The 17,572-nt window shown below is 51.4% G+C and overlaps 1 protein-coding gene across 1 annotated transcript in view; it reads right to left on the reverse strand.

The window, feature by feature from the left end:
• CUNH11orf49 (chromosome unknown C11orf49 homolog) overlaps nucleotides 1-17,572 on the reverse strand; it is a 178,787-nt gene that overhangs the window by 9,066 nt on the left and 152,149 nt on the right. Inside the window, 1 exon segment of the mRNA XM_027837751.1 lies at nucleotides 8,969-9,053. Coding sequence (XP_027693552.1) covers nucleotides 8,969-9,053 — 85 coding nt within the window.

The following is a 17,572-nucleotide window of genomic DNA, read 5'->3' on the forward strand; positions in this document are numbered from 1 at the left end:
CTGGGGAAGAGGGAAGGGTCAGAGCAAGGTCAGAAGCCTGCCGTTCAGGGTGAATGGGAGGAGAACAGATCATGGCGCACACACTTACTCCCCACGGGAAATGACCTTTGGATTGGAAAGGACAGAACAAAAATGGCTTCTAGGGAAGGGATGGCCAAGATCTATGGGGCGATGACGAGAGCACCTCAATGCCTCAGAGAGCTCAAGTGAACTCCTGCCCAGGCTGCTGGAAGACCTGATGGCTGTGGGGGCCAGAGCCCTGTCCGGGACATCTGACAGGCAACAGGGTACCTCAAACAGAGGTAGCGCAGATGTGGGGAAGGGAAGGGAGTCTGCAGACTGCAGGCCACCACGTGCGCCTTGGGTTTTGACTTCAGGGCATATGTTTAAAGGGACAGTTAGAAAACACCTAGAAAAAGAAAGCAGCATTGGGCCAGACCAGCATGACTCCTTTTTGGATAAATTTCTTAAGGTCGGTCGGGGAACACTACAAGATACAGTTAGAGGTTAGCAAAGCATCTGACAATAAATGTCTCATGCTATTTTTACAGAAAAGGTGGAAGGATGGGGGCAGGATGATGATGCGGAATGGCCACAAAGGAGTCACTAGTGGTTCAGTGTCCGCTTGGAAGGGGGTCTCCATTGGAGGCCCAGGGCCCTGACTTGGACAAAGGCCCATCAGATTTACAGGTGACACAAAACTTGGGGTGATGGCTAACAGGACCAAGTCAAGATCCAATTCACGATCCTGACAGGCTCTAATAATAATAGCTGACATTTACACAGCGCTTACTATGTGCCAGGTACGGTGCTAAGCAATTTATACTTATTATCTCATTTGGTCCTCACAACAAACTGGGAGGCAGGCGCTATTATTGTCCCATTTACAGAGGAGGAAACTGAGGCAGACGGCGGTTAAGAGACTTGCCCAGGGTCACAAAGCTAGTGCATGTCTGAGGCCAGATGTGAACTTAGGCCTTCTTGACTCCAGGTCCAGTACTCTACCTACTGAGCCACCTAGCTGTCCCGAGGCTGGGGCCAACTACAAGGTTGGGCTAAGTCAGTAAGTCTGATAAACTGGAGGGTGGCCAGAAGAGGGGACTAGTGAGGTGAAGAGCCTTGAGTCAACACCACGTGAAGACTGGTTGAAGGAACTGGGAATGTTTAGCCTGGAGAGGGAGAGATTTAGGGGCACGTGGAGGCTGCTCCCAAGTGATTTAAGAGCTGTCACCGGGAAGGCTAGACTTGGTGGTGCTTCAGCCCTGAGGTCAGAACAAGAACAATGGGCAGAAATGGCAGAGAGGCAAACTGAGACTTGAAGCATCTAAGGGGACTCTTCCCAACACTGCGAGCTGTCTAACGAGGCAGCGCGATGCCTCAGCAGGTAGTGAGTTCCCCCTCATTGGGAGGCTCCAAGCTTGAGCTGGGTGCCACTCGTTCAACGTGCCTCCTGAAGGTTCCATAAAGAGCAGAGACCACGTCCCATACGCCCTTCCCTGCTTCTGTCCCAGCTCGGCACCTGTACTTCAGAGATGACTTTTCATTCCTCCCTGACGGCCTCTTCTAGGTCTCTTCCAGCTCTGAGGCTCAATCAGTGACTGATCGTGTGATTCTCCAGTTCGAGGCCAGCTCCCAAGCCTGCAAAAACTCAAGCTTTACCGGAAGCCTCCTCTTCAGTCAAAGAAAGTCGAGCCATTCCCTCTCTGCACCCCCATTGCTACCCCCCAGAATCTTTGGATTGGAACTGAGTTGGTGCTAGAACCTCCTGCCCCCTCCTGCCTCTTCCCCATGCTACTGCACACCTCATTAAGCCGGTTCTCAAAGCCGTTGCTCCCCACACTTCCCTCGCTCCCTTGGGCTGAGCTCCCTCAGTGCAGTCTAACATTGGTTTCCCATTTTTTATTCCCTTCCTTCTCTAGTCTTTTCTCTGTGCCCCACTTGGGGCATAAGCCTCATGCAGAAAAAAAAAAACCATCCCCTGGGTGCTAACAAGAGGGATCCTCCAGAGACTCCCCCCAGGGCCCAGAGAGCACTAGCGAGCAGCCCTCAGCACTGGAGACGGAGCTCGGTGCTCTTTCCAAATCTGGTATCTCTCCCCGACGCTGGGTCCCTGAACACCAGCATCTGGCTTCTTGGCTGCTGTCCCTATCTGTCTTAGTTGCTAGCCCCAATACCCAGGACTATCATTTCTCATACGTTTCCTCAAAGGAAAAAGCTGACTTTATAATACAGAATCCACCAGATTCCAATCCTACCTCTGATCCTTACTGCCTGTGTTACCCTGGGCAAGTCACTTCCCCTCCTTGGGTCTCAGCTTCCTCATCTCCAAAATAAGGGCTTTGGCCCAGATGACCTCTCAAGTCCCTTCCAAGGTCTAGATCCTTGAATCTGAGGAGATCACTGCAGGGGGGCCTTATATTTCCAAGGCAGGAAAATCAGGCGGCCAGGGTATGGAGGCGACACTGTCCAATAATGCCACAGGGGGGAGCCATTGAGCCCTGTTCCCCTCCATTGGGTACTGTAGAGAGGACATCACTTTTCCACATTGGGAAAGGAAGAAAACGCTGGGGCTGATACCAGTAAGGGATTGTTGTTGTTGCTGTTGTTGTCTGTTTGTGCCTGTCTTTGTAACTGCAGCACTTAACATAGTCCCTGGTGGTTAGCAAGTGCTTAATAAATGCTCAGTGACCCAACCTGACAGATGGGCTAACCATCACTTCTGTCCAGCTCTAAACAGGGAGAACATGGCCAGGGAGTAAGAGAAAGAACAGGGGAAACGGACCAGCTTCTGATCCGTGGGGAGGGGTGCAGAGGGGGAGTGGGGTTCAGCAAAGCCGCCTCCCAAGCGCTGGCGCCGCTCACAGGCTGGCTCAGGGGGAGGAACCACCAAGCCTGCGTCAGCCAACACCTCCAGGCCGGACGGTGGAGCCAGCTTTGGGGCTTCTGGTGCCCTCTCTCCCGTCCTGCTCGGGTTCTCTGATCGCACGGAGCACCAGCGCTGGCCGGCATTCATCGCTGTCGGGAGGAACGCTGGGCTGAGCGGATCTCTGGGCAAACAGAATGCTTCTTGGATTAAAAAGCCTTTGAAGATGCTGCACTGCTTCTGTCTTACTTAGCCCAAGTGTCTAGGGCAGTGGCCTCCATTTTTTATTCTCTCCAAGAAGCAGGTTCTGTCCTCACACGCAGGCACTGGCACTGCCACCAACCCAGGGGCCACATTCCTCTCCCAGCCCCCCAGCTCTCCTAGTCTGACTCCAAAAGGGACAACCTGCCAGGTGGCATCACCGTCTAACCTCACTTGTCTAATGGGGACAATTATATCAGGGTACCTCTTCACAGGACTGTTATGTAGATCAAATGAAATAATTAACGTGCCCGAGATCCTCTGCAAACCTCCAAGCGCGGCACGTCCGTCACGATGTCATAGAGGCCGACGAGTGTCTCCAGACTTTAGGTCAGGGAGGTGCTGGGTCCCGTCCCCTCCCCTCCTCAGGCAGCTCCCTGGGATCTGGGGTCCCAGAGGGACTCGTGCATGGGGAATTCCCTTCACTGACAGACAGCAAGGCTGAGCTTCTTTGATGGCGCAGGGTTGCACGTCACTCCTGCCTGGGTTTCTAACACAGGTCACTGGCAACGAAAGGCTACGCTAAGAACCATCAGACTGGTCTGAAATGGAGCAGAGAGGGACAGGGACTCCTTGAGGGGTCTCCCATGGACACAAAAGCCTTTTCTACTTTGACTGTTCTTGGCTTAAACAGACTTTCCCACTTGGGCATCTTAATGAAGACTCAGAGGAGCTTCAGGAAGCTGAGAGCCTGAAGGTGCCCGTTACTTCCTCGCGCACTGTTTTCAGACCCCAGTCTAAACCTCTGTCCACTGAAGCTTCATCCCCCAGGCATCCCGACTGTGCCTTAGGGTTTCGTGCCGCTGAGCCCAGGCAGGGCTTTCAGCTCCAACTCACTGAGCCCCGTGTGCACGTGCATCCCTGTCTTCCTTCCAGCTCTACTCAAATCTCTTGGAGAAGATGCAAGGTACGTGGGTTGTTTTTGAATACAGAGAGGCTGACTGAGCAGCCCTCTAACCAAGGGGCCGCTCTTGGACCTGCCAGCTGCTCCTGACGCCCGGAGGAACACAGGCAGCTCCCCTCCTTCCCTCACCCCAGCTTTGATGTGGAGTCAATAGGGACGGTTCCTGCCAACAGGCATCTCTACAGATCTACTGGCTCGTGCCCTGCTCCTCCAGCACCCTCCGTGTGTGAGGGATCAGGGTTTTGGGGGAGAATGAACAAACCTGCATGGTTCCCAGGAGAGCCATGCACAGGGTGGGCTGCTGCTGACCAGGCCAGGAGGCTGAACAGGAAGGTGGCAGTCAGTATCTGGGCCACTCGGAGGGGGCTGCCCTTGCAGTCTTCTCTCTTTGCCCTCTCTGACTCCCGTTACTGAGCTGGGCTGGTGCTGGGCCAAGCAGGTGCCAAGGAAGCCAGTGCTCCCAGTCTGACGCTCTTTCTCGCCAAGTCTCTCACCACTCGGTGATCTGTGACGTTGATCAGTGTGACGGTGGCCGAGTTCACCTCCACTAGCTACGGCTCTGACTCCAGGAGATGAGGAGCCACCTTCCGTGAGCTCGTGGGGTGGCAGCAGGAAGTGTGAGTCAACCCCGAGGGTCAGGGCAGAGGGCCTGGTGCTGGAATCCACCATCTCAAGAGTTAAAGTTAAAGGAAGATCCCACACAGGATCATCCGTGTCCAAGATGTCTCCTCCATAAGTTCTCTGTGGGCAGGGACTGTTTCCCTTTTGACTTAGTTTACTTGGCACACAAAAGGTGCTTAATAAGTGCTTGTGGATTGATTTACCCCAGTGCTTTCCCTGCTGTGATTACATGCTCATGGGATATCACACAGAAAGCGTCTCTAAAGAAGGGGACATAGACAAAAGTGAGACAGTCCCTGGCCTCAGGAAGTTTACTGAGAAGACTCCTAGGCCCAGTGCTGCTGAGCTACTTCTCCCGACCTATTTCAGGGCCAGAGCCCGAGGTGAGAGATGGCACTGTAGTTAGGCCCTGTCCCGCTCCTCAGAGAGGGAAGAGAAGGGGCCAGTGTGCTGGCATCATGGCTCCCCAGTAAAGCCACCCCATCGCAGTGCGCTCGGCCTGCCCCAGGCTCCTCTGGGAGCTCAGGTCTCTCGGGCTTTGCCAGCTCCAAGGCATCAGAAAGGCCCTAGTGGGTGAGCCAACCACGGCGGGAGGGGGGTGGCCAGGTTGCTGCTCCTCCTCCTCCCTTGTCTTGAAGATTCCCCTGTGGGGAGAAGCTCCAGGTCCCACCTTCTAGGGAAGAAGTGCCTGGCCAGCAGTTTGGTCACCAGCACACCTAAGTGAGCAGGACACACCCACCCTCCAGCTGCACCCGGAGCTCCTCATGCTTGGATGTTAATAAAACCACGCTGCTGTTTGCCTCAATCGTTCTCCCTGACATTTTCTGACCTCCCCTGCCTTCCTAGCATTTGTTATTACTGCACAGCAACAGCCCCTACAAAATCTGAGAGCTCCGGTCCGGAGGTCTGCCTCTTTCTTCTCTGGCCTTTGAAGTCGTCAGCTCTGCCACCGAAGGGAAACTTTCTTTGTCGCCCAAGAGCTTCAGGGAAGGCCAGGAGGTCGATTTTGGGCTGAGCCCCCTCTGACACTTCTAAGCGCAGAGGGCTGGACGCTACCTAACACCCTTTGCCATTTCCCAGGTGTCACTGCAGCTGTCACACTTAGCCAATGATGCAGCTCAGGTCTTTGGGCTCCTGTGAGGCAGACCCTGGCCATTATGTGCTTGTTAAGTCCCAGGCGCGAAGGGTGTAACAGCAATTTCCCTGTTAACATTTATGACTCAGGAGGTGAGCTAACACTGATGGGTTCAGAGGGGAGCCCAAAGACCTCCGGGCAGATGGGTGTGGTTCATGCCACTGCACTGGGGAGACAGATCTTTGGCAGGAGTCAGGGGCTTTGTAAAGGCCAAAGGGTCAGCCTGGAAGCAAGAGGAAGACGCGACCACAGGCCATGGATCAGGAGGTGGCAGAGACCCAAAGCCTTCACTTCACAGGCCCATAGGTGAGGCATCTCTTTTGCTGAGGGTCCCCAGCAAGCACTTGGGCCCAAATCCCAGCCCTCTTTCCTCTCTACTAAGTATTGGGAAAATAAGGCCGAGCAGGGGATGAAGTTCTCTAAAGCCGGGCTGCACAAACGTGGCCCGGGGGAGCTGGGTCAGCCATTCTAAACACATCCCTTCTGGAGCTCAGGGACCTCTCACTACACCCCGGGGGGGGGGTGGCTGCGGAAGCACGAGGCTTGTGAGCCCTGAAGGAGGGGGCAGGAGATGCTCCAGTGACTCCGGCCATCTGAGTCTGAGATCACTTAACCAGCAAATGTGTTCACTGGATGGATGGGGGGAAGAGGTGACCACCCCACCGAAGGCGAGGTCCTTGACACGTCCAAAGGTCCCTCTCCCCCCTGCTCTTCTTGGGCCCGGCCTATGCTGCTAACAGTACACACAGCCTGCAGATGTGCAAAGACTGTCCCCCAAATAGGGCCTCCGGTTTACAGCAGCCTTGTGGGTTAAATTCCTTGACACAAACATCATCCCAGACTGAAGCCTCCTTCTGGGGTGTGTCCCCAGGCCTCCGGGGCCCTCTGGACAGAAGTCCGCCAGGGCAATGGAGTCCTCAGTTCTTCTTCCAGCAGCAGGCCACCCCCTCCTGGGGTTAACACCCTCCATCCATCCTAGCCCCAGGGTAGGCGCAGAATAACGACAGCCAAGTAGCTCTTAGGTAAGATGTCCCCATGGAGTGGGGAAAGGCACAGGAAGGTCATGGATGTGCAATTCTAGGGACCACAGACGCCCGTCCAAGGAGAACGGGGATCACGAACTTCTGCCTAAGTGTGATGGTCTCCCAGGAGGATCATGGCCTTCCTGACTCACCCCCGTCACTCCCCTGACGTTGGCGCTGGCACTGCCACAATGTGCCCACCGACAGGCTCCCTGGGCAGATCACTGCGGCCATGATGCCACAGATCCTTGGATCCAGGCTGGGCAATCTTGCATCCCAGTAGCAGACTTCTGGGTGTGACAAACAGGAGCTCCAGAGACCCACTGGCAATGATGCTGAGGGACATGGCGGTCCTTGACACATGCTACGACTAGCCTCATCTATTCAGTGGCAATTAATCCAAAGTCCCCGGGTTCAAGGTCTGGCTCTGTGGCTGGCAGGTCACTTTCAGTCTCTGGGCTTTCATCTCCACGTGCGTGAGAGGGGCTTAGATGAAATGATCTTGTCCTACATCCTGTGAGGGTCCAGGACGCAGGGACACAGGTAGAGGGGAAGGATGCAAACTGGCGGGAGCGGGGGCCAGGAGAGGTCGTTGGGGTAGCACACAGTCCTCCCCTCCCAAGGAGAAAGGGGGAAGAAGAGGGTGCCACAGGCTTGACCAGCAAGGGCAATAGTGAGAGTGTGAGTGAGACTGGTGGCAGCCAATCAGAGTCCTGCCCTCACACTAATCAGGTATATGTCCAAGGTCAGGGTGAGGACCTGGGGACATTTCTCTACACCAGCTCTCAGGCTGAACTCTTCCAGAGAATTCTTCTTCAGGGATAGGTCTTCCTCAGCCTGGTCGAAGCCCGGGGGAAACTGTGATGGTAAGCTGGGGGCAAATCCATTCCACTGGCCCATGAGGGGGCACACATCTCTTTTTCAGTTCAGAACCATCCAGGGCTCCCTGGCTAGTGCATAACTCAGAAACGGCAGGGCCTAAGACTTTGGCGTGACCTGTGAGCTGCTCTTGGAGAAGACATTTCCTTAGAAGTGTCCTGGGTGTGTGAGGAGAGAGATGAAAAAAACCAAGGTGTCTAGAAACGATTCCAAAACAAGTCTCACACATGGCCAGCAAAATTAGCTACAGTCATGAGTTGCCAAATGGCCCGCGGCAATGGGAATTCCACTGGGTATCTGTCTCTGGCAGCGTGAGACCTCCTGATTTCTTGAGTAGGAGTAAGTCTTTTGGGTTTGTTTGTTCATGTTTCAGGAGGGCAGAACCCTGGGAACCTGAGCCATGAAAAGCAGCTCTTGACAGGAGAAAGGTAGTCAGTTGAGGTGGAGGTCAAACCGTGGCCTTGCGCTGAACCTGTGACACCGGACAGCTGCAGATGGACAGAGTGCCAGGAACAGACACAAGGCCACGGAAAGCTAGATGGAGATGATGGGTGTGGATCCACATGTGTGTGTGCACGTGGCACACACAAATACACCTTCACGGAGGTGAGGTCCTCTTCTGGATTACTACGTGGGCTTCTGAGGGACGCAGACTCAAAAAGTCTGTCATAATGGCAAGGAAGGGGGAACAGGGAGATACTTTCAGGATAAGTCTTCACTTACAGCATTCCCCAGTTTTGCTGTCTTTCTGTTTGCTATCCTAAATCAAGTTTTATACTTAGAAAATAAAAATTCCCCGAGGCATACCTCAACTACCTTGTCTGGCCAGAAGTGTTAGAGGCAGTACAACCAACCACAGAGAGCTAGAGTTCCCAGACTTTTTCTGCCAAGTGCTTCTGAAAGCTAAGTCTCTTTTTGGTTTAGTAGTAAACTAGTAAATGTTTCTCTCCCCTCAAACCTCAACGATGTTTTACCACCTCCAGAGCTTCAGTCCATTCCCAAGACCTCCTCTTCTAAGTCACTGACAGCTCTTATGCCTTCCTTCCCAGAGGCTTTGCTGGTCCTCCTCACCTGCTCCTTTTTGTGCCTGCTTCCAGACTCATCCGAACCCTGCACTCTACCACAGTAATCCTAGGACAGCCTCAGGCCCACTTAGGAAAGAACGGCAACACAGGATTCCTCGGGGGCTCTCCTTCCACAGACCATTTCCTCTAGAGTGGCTCTGCTCAGAGCCTAGTTTCCACTCCATTCTTACCATTTGGGGTCCAGCTAAAAAGCCTCACCTGGCTGCCTTCTGAGTGAGCTCCAGTGGGAAGTCTGGACAGAGTAACTGCAGCAAACAGTGGTATTCCTTCATGGTCAGCAAATCTGCAGGGAAACAGAAGAGAGAGCATCAGATCTCCTCCCTTTTACACTGCCCCCTCCTCATTCCACGGGCCCCAGAATGACGTTCAGCAGAATTGTCCTGAAAGGAAGATCTGAAATGAAGGGTTCGCTCATCAGTAAAATCTAGGGCTGGGATTGGAAGCCAGAGGTTCCTGCTGGAGGGACCTGGCTAGCAAAGGAGGCGGATCGGGATTAGTAAAGTTTATTGGGCTGGGAAGCAGAAGGGTGAATAGAGGGAACAAGAGGGGTGCCTTGATGTCAGCCTTTGGTTTTACTTGTACATAAATATCTGGAAGAAGGAATCATTTCAAAGCTGGACAAATGTGCTGAAATCCACTGGCACAGTAACAGTCACCACAACATGCCTGAGGACCATGCACACAACATCTGGAAGGAGTCCTGAGGCCGACTGAGTCTTGCAATGTAGGGGGCAGGGTGGGGGGCAGTGCAGAGCAGAACCCGCAGAGTTTATTACTTTGTCATCCAGCATGGCAGCGGGCTGGCCTCTTTGGGAAGTCTGCATAGAGATAGGGTCATCCTATTCTAGGAAGAACAGAGCAGAGATCCAAAGTATACAGGAGAGGCAACCAAATGATTCACGATGGAAAAGGAATTGCCTTGTGAGATGGCAGCCACGGCAAGGCAAAATCCAGGGAGGCTGATGGAATCCCAAGGGAAAGAAGAGAGACTGATGCTCAAAAGTTGCTTGTGATTGCATGTTCTCCATCCAAAAGGCTGTAGATCAGCCCTGCAGCAGCAATTTGCAAGATTTCTCTATGCAACAATATTTAAACTATGGAAGGAAGTGCCAGTGGTAAAGTGAGATGCAAGTGACACCAAGCGGTCCCAGCAGGGAGCAGGGCAAGCAGAGGGGATCCAGAGGGCATGGCCACACTCTGGAGATGGAGATGATGATCACAGAAGGTTGGCTTCTTTGGCCCAAGTTAGCCCAGGCCACAAAAATCCAGATTCCCTTCCCTGGCCAGTTGAGCTGATGCTTTTCCAAGAAAAAGCCCGCTGGTCCCTGGGGATAGGTTTGGGTTCCTACCACTGTTTCATCCAAGCCGAGTCCAAGGTGGGGGCAGAGAATTAGACTAACCACATCAACAAGGCCAGCGATACCAAAGGAACAGTCTCGGCGTCAATGTGGGTCAAAGGATCATGGCGGGTTTTGTGGCCTTGGCCATCTGAGTGTGCATTCTCTTCAACCGTCTGACCTCAGGCATAGCCCAGGAGGAAGTTCTGTGCCTGGCCCTTCTGTACCTCCCAGAGGCGAAAGAGAAGAAATGAAGGACAGGATAAACACAGGTTCTCTTCCTGGGGCCCAACGGGTCTTTACTCTGCTTCTCTTTCCAAGACACTGAGGAGGGAGGTGTCAACAATGAAGGTAAATTCAGGCATCTTCAGAACACCCTCAGAAATATTAACAAAGATGGGGCAAACTTCATATTGCAGAATACTAGGAATAGCAGATATTCAGACACAGTAATGGCGGCATGTGCAGAGGCAGCCTGGTCTAGTTGGATGTTGGAGTTAAAAACACCTGGGTTCAAATCCCACCTCCAACATTTCCTAGCTGTGTGTGCTGGGCGAGTCACTCATCCTCTGTGCCTCTGTTAATTCTCTAGGACTTATCTACTAAGTCACCCATGGGGATCTTATTGGGGTTCCCTACACTCAAAAATCATAGAAGCTTTGAGTATTTGAGCAATAAATGGGGCAATATGCATACCTGAGGTAAATATTTCATGACTCCGTGACTTCACTGACCCAGCTCCCTGCCCCCTTTACTACCTTAGTGGATGAAAAGTTCATAACCCTGTGGGCAGCCTGGGCTGAGATGCTGAGTCTCTTTGGCTGGAGTGTTTGGACAAGAGGCCCTCCATCTGCGGTCAGGCCACATTCCACGCCTTTGTACCTTGGCATGACCTGCCAAAACCCATACTCCCGTGGGGTATTCTGTGCCAGACCAGCATCCCCTCCATACCTCAATTAAGCACGGGAAAAGGAATATGAAAATTCACCCCATTTAATGATTCCCTTTGGGTTCAACATGGAGATGAGCTCTCCCTGGCATGAAGGACCATGGAGGGTTAGTTCCTGCTCTGACAACACAGAACAGTGGAAAGAGGCCTGGACTTAAAGGCAGTGACCTGGATTCAAATCCTGGGAGACTCTGGACAAATTATTTAACTTCTCTCGGCCTCTGACATTTCTCCAATCTTCTCAGATCTTTATAACATCCTTGTAAGGCTAAAAAGGCTGTTAGTTATCTGACATTGATGGAGAAACTGAGACCTAAGCTCCCTAGAGCTTAAATGTCATACAGAGAGAGAGAGACAGATACAGAGGTAGAGAGAGACAGACAGAGACAGAAAGAGACAGAGAGAAACAAGAGTGGGGGAAGGGAGAGAGAGGGAGGGAGCAGTAGAGGGATAGAGACACACACACTGGTATGCTTTCACCTTCTTGCTGCTTCTCTCAAACAGGTACTTCAGGTCCCTGCTTCCCTGTTCACAAAAGGCGGAATCCCAGAAAGCTCTTTGAGTTCCTCAGCCAAAAATTCTCACTTTGTCATTGTGAGCCATGACCCACCACCCTACATTTGGCCCGACATCTCCCACTTTCAGTCTGGGACCTCTCCCCCAGATTAATTATTCTTTGGCTGTTTCCATCCAGGGTTTTAACCGGTGATTCCAGAATTTGGCTCATTTTGCCCCTACCTAGATCTTCCTCAGGAATGTCAGACTACAGCTCTTTTCTTGGGGATAAAAAGAGCCCCCAAGTCTTCGGCGAGCATTTAAGCTGACAACACATACTGTATACAGGATAACCTTTCTATCACCTCACTGAAAGTATGGAAAACCACAAAAGACTGACTCACAGGAGTGCATAAACAATCAAGTCATGCTCCTTCCCTCCCATGAGCCCCAGGGCTTCTTCCCAGGGCCTTAGCACTACCCTCCTCGAGACTCCCCTGGAAGACAGGCCTACGGTGAGTTCCCTCTCCCCATTAGGGACTTATATAGTTCTACAGTCACACTGAAGGCCCCACCACATCACCAAGTTTACATTCTGGGAGGGCTATGGGGAAGAACATACACACAGAAAACTACCTACAAAATACATACAAAGAAATTTCCAGAGGAAGGCACATGTATAAGATGAAAGGCAATGTAATGTGTTATCAATAAAAGGGTTTCAGAGGGCACAGCGGTTAGGAATGACTCCATTAGCAGCTAGGGACACCTGAGCCATTCAAAGCTGGGGTGCCGTCAAAGTCCCAAACAAAGTCTTCATCCTTTAGTCATGTTAAGGGCTCACAACTCCTGGATGTACCCACTACACGGGACACTGAAGAGACAAGCAAGAGAGTGGAATAACAACTTCCTGCCCATCTTCTCTTGAAGGAGGTACAAAGGGTAGGCAAAGACAGGGCCTGGTAGGGTAGGATGCCCAATCAAGTTAATATGATCACAATAGAAGGAAACAAGCATTTGTTTGGACAGCAACCCTAAGGGTCCTCCCCTCCCTGTTTGATTTTTTTTTTTTTTACTAAAGGGGCTATTCCTTGACTCACTTCTGAAAGAGGCCTATTCACTGAGTGGGCGTTGCCTCAAAGTGAGAACCTGGAATGACCTTAGCTTACAAGGGCCAAGGCCCCCCACTGCATCCTGAGCCATCTCCAGTCTCCTGATCCATATCTGACCACCGGACCCAGGCCAGATATCTGGCCACTGGAGGAGAAAGTGAGGCTGATGACCCTGCACAGCCCTCCCTCACTCAAATCAAGGTCAACTGCAAGTCATGTCATCATCTCCCTGATGTCATGGTCGTCTTCAAGAACAAGGACGAAACACACAACTACGTGTAAGGCACTGTGCTAAAGTGCTTTATGAATATCTCACTTGATCCTCACAACAATCCTGGGAGGGAGATGCTGTTATGATCTCCATTTTACAGATAAGGAAACATAGTCAAAGGTGAAGTGATTTGCCCAGAGTCACACAGCTATTAAGTGCCTGAGGCTGGATTTCAACTCAGGGTTTCCTGATTCCAGGCTCAGCTTCCAGATTCCACCTCAACACCCAGATGCTTCCAAAAGGGCAATTCTATTTCTTCTGAAAGGGTGGTTTTAGGGGGAGCCAAAAGGCAGAGGTATTTGCCACTCAGAAGCATTGCTCTGCTAGACTTGGAGGTTGACATTATAAAAGTGAATATCCAGAGCTCTGTGAGTGATAAAATTTGCATTTAAACTCAGAGCTTTCCCCACAGGTGACAGCTCCCGGACCATCAAAGGGCAAAAAAAAACGCGAGGGAGTAGCAGCATACTTTGAAGCTTGGCTGATAAATCCCTTGAACCAACTGATCGATCAACAAGCATTTATTAAGCACCTACAGCATGCCAGGCCTTATGCTGGGTGCTGGGGATTCACAAGGACCAAGAACGAACGGCTCTTACTCGCAGTGACAAGCACATAGACAGCCGAAGAACCAAGTGCCGATATATACGGAGCAGTTACCTTCTGGCCAATCTGGGCGGATGGGGGGATCAGGTCAGCTTCATGCAGAAGACACGGGTGCATGAGATGCCTTGAGGAGGCCGAGGTAGCAGAGCCCTGACTCAGAGATTCTCCAGAGGCTAAGACCATGGGCGCAGTCCGAGCATCATGGAGCAGCAGCATTTCGTGGTTTGAGGCCTTCTCCAGACACATCTGCTCAGGCGTTCTGAGAGGCTCTGTGGCTCCCCATGGTGGGGGGGGTCTCCTAGGTGAGGTTTCAGTACATACTTCAGGGAACCTGCGCTTTTCCAGGTGTAGGCACTTTCTTCACCAATGCAGATCACAGCCTCTCTACCACAGACTTGAAAGTTCATCGCTTGCTGGCCATGGGGCTCAGTTAGGCTCACCCTGGGACACCAGACCTATGGTCCAACGGCCCCTCACAGCCAGCCTGGCGGAGTTTATGTCCGTTGAGGACCCAGAGTCACTTCCTGAGGCGCTGAGGGAGGCATGGGGCTTTAATTTTAGGAAAAGCAATCCTTCATGTTCCTGGATCTTATCCTACTCTATGTGGGGGGCATAAAGACTTGTTCCACCCCTACTGCAAATGGCAGGATCTAAATAGCTCCAGGTGAACTGGATCAAGGAGACAATTCATGTGAATTGGACCTTTTTATGGAAGAAGTTTAGTCTAAAAGGTTCTAATTACAGTCAATAGGAAAGCCCGGCAAACAGATGCAGCTCAGGTAACCCAGTGCATGGGCCCCAAAAAGCTGCAGGGGAAGGAAGAGAACCCCTGTGCCCGAGGGACCCACCAACAGAGCAGAGAGGAGGTTTGGGCAGGTAAGCTCCGTTCACAAAGAGATGCCTTCACTTCTCCCAAGGAATCCCCCGCAATTAGGGAAGACTCAACCAGCGGGTCCTGAAAGTTCAAAGGCAGAACAAAAGTGGAATTTGGGACAAGATCAAGGTCAGATCATTCTCTACCTGATCACACTTCTCTCCTAGTACTGTGGGTGGCCAGGGTTGTTGACTTCTCTTTTGGGCATTCTCATGCCCATTCCCAAAGCAACATGGCAGGTAGGGTGGAGCATTTTTTCTTTCCACCATTTTATGAACACTGGGAGAAGAATGGAAACAAGACTCCTCTACTCCAGCTCTCATCAGGTGCTTCACTGCGGCACGGAGGAGAGCTGGATTCTTGAGTCTCAAGTGGAGGGGCACTCTAATTCTGTTGGAGGAGCAGCCTTTAGTGAGCTAAGGGTAGATGACTTCATTAGCAGGGTAGCTACTGGGCATGTGTTCTTGGCTCTCAAGGGGTTCCAATCTGCACTGGTGGAGGGAGCAGAGTTACCATACTAATGGAGTCACAGGACTTTAAGAACGGAAATAAATAAAATACTATGTAATTCTTCTGAGTTGAAATATGACTTTCCTCACAACAACCCTGGGGGATAGAAAATACACGATAGAATTCATACAAATATTGTTATCCCTGTCTTACAGGTGAAGTAACTGAGGCACAGAGAGCATGAGTGACTTGATTAGGGTGACCCTCCTTGTAAGGGTCAGAAGTCACGTCCCCTGACTTCAAAGCCATTGATCTTTCCACTACTTCATGCTTACTCTTCCCCACCCCCACCTCCCAACCCCTGGACCTGTGATTTTATCAGTAGAGAGAATTCCCAGTGTGGGGACTTCCTCTCTCCAACACAGATTAGCAACTTCTTTGTAATTTGTGGTCTTTAAAGAATGGGCTGTGGGACAAAGAGCTTTAATGACTGACTCATAGTCACAGCTAGTATGTGTCTGAGGCAGGACTTGAACCCAGGTCTTCTGGATGTCAAAGATGGCTTCCTGCCACAATGATGATGGTGATAACAACAAAAACAATAGTAGCAATTGGCATTTAAAGTGCACGTTACTCTTTTCACGCATCTCATCTCAGGACAACTCAGGCACTATTGTCACAGAGATGAGCAAACCCAGCCTCCCAACGTTGAGTGACTGGCCTCAGGGCCCCGGCTCCTGAGTGGGATCCCTAGAACTGCAGCTTCTGGGGGCTGAGCCCAAGGTCCTGTCGCCCTCTCTGGCCTGCCTCTTTTGACAGCAGATAATTAGGACGGCTGCACCAGAAACCTCAACTTTTACCTGTAGATTGTTTGTGGAAAAGAAAAGTCTCCTCAGAAGCTGGAAGGAAAAAAAAGTGCAAATCAAAGTGCTTCCAAGACGGGGTTTGCACACGGCCAACAAAACTAGTTAGCCAGTGATCAGTGGCCAGCTGGCCCACAGCGTGGTGTCTATCTGCCTCTGACAGTTTAATGTGAGGCTCTCCCGTCTCCTTAGGAAGAGCTGGGGGTTTTTGTTTTTTTGCTTCAGGGAAACAGCAATCAAAACTCTCTTGTACGTTCACCCAGTTATGTGAATCCATACATCTATGTGCATAAACATAATCCACGAGTGTGTACGTTGTGTACACCGATCAGGAAAGGCATGTGTACCTGTGTTTTGCTTATGTCTTTTTCCTTTCACATTCCTGTCCTTTCCCTGTGTCCTCCCCCCACATCAGCCCCTCCCCCGTAACAAAGACAAGGGGTCAAGCAAAACAAGAAAACTTCCCTTGGTTTAAGGCCTCAGTGTCTTCCCTGTGGTCTTAGAAACTGCTGTTGTCCACCTTCTTCACTCATTCCAAGTTTCCAACTCAGCTTATTAGATTTTCCACCTATGGGAGCCCAGCTCCAGTTTTCTAAAATATTAGTGGGAAAACAGGGTTTGCTTTGCAGAAACTCCATTTACAGCTAATGGGGTGTCCACAATCAATCCACTGACTCCAAAGATTTTCTTCTGCTATTCATACCCTCCCATGCTCAGGATGAGTTGCATGACGCTTCTGGGTTAAGTCAATTAAGCCAGCCAGTGGGAAGGGATACCTCTATGCTCTCCCATGCTGGCCTGCAGGAGAAGGGGAAAAGGAAGATAATGATCTTCCTCTGCCTTTTCCTACATCTGGTCTTCTCTCTGTGGCAAATGCTTGCCTCTGAAGCTGTGTGGGGCAGCTTGGTCACTGTCTCCTCATCACAGGGTCCCAGGGGCTCTTCAGAAGGGCAGCAGGGATGCCTGGCTGTTGGCCTCCATCTCTCCTCTCTACCCTGGAAATGGGGAGACTCCCAGGGTCAGGGTGGTTTTTACTAAAGGAAAAAAGTGGAAGAATGCCAGCCTCCAGACTTGGGGAAGCTTCTCACTGTCTTCTCAAGAGGTCTTCCCTGAAGACCTCTGGATCCAGGTTCAGCCTTAGATGTTTAGGGGGCTTAACAGGGGGCATTTTGGGGTAAAATAATGCAATGCAATTGTGTCTTGGGGAGCCCCGGCTGAAGGGGCTGCCCAACCTTGATGAGCACCTACTACACAGGAAAGGGAACAAGTGTCGCAGCTGAGAGAGAGTCTGTACGGTTCTCAGTGGGGACAGTTTCCCTAGTTCTCCTCTGGAGGTTTCTGAGAGCTCATCTCAAACAGCGGCACTTGCCTCTGCCCAGCATGGCCTGCCAAGAGCTGCTGGGAAGGACACGGGCAGTCCAGGGCATGACCACACTGCTCCTTCCTGTCTCTAGGGCACTGAGGCTTTGTGCACAGGCCACAGCTGAGTAAATACTTCTCTTCTTCAAGGACAGCAAGTGGGAGGAGGACAAACTTCTCACATCTTGATGCACTTGGTACTTACCCCAAGGCCCCAAGAGGTCTGGAAACATCTTTGGGTTAGGTTCCCATACCCTGGGCTCATGGGATTCAAATTCAAATTTGACAAGCATTTATTAAGCATCTACTGTATGCAAGGTCCTGTGGTAAGTGCAGGAGTAGATGCCACAAATCCTCCATTTGAGTAGCCTCTCCTAGATATGATCTAGACCAATGACAATGTAGGAAAAAGATGCCAGATGAAAAGGAAAATCGCCCAGTAAGCTTCTCTAGGAAGCTGCAAGGACAGAGAGTCCCTTTTAGTTG

This window comes from Vombatus ursinus, unplaced genomic scaffold, assembly GCF_900497805.2.
Source record: "Vombatus ursinus unplaced genomic scaffold, bare-nosed wombat genome assembly UNPS02014822.1, whole genome shotgun sequence".
In the NCBI taxonomy this organism is placed as follows: domain Eukaryota; kingdom Metazoa; phylum Chordata; class Mammalia; order Diprotodontia; family Vombatidae; genus Vombatus; species Vombatus ursinus.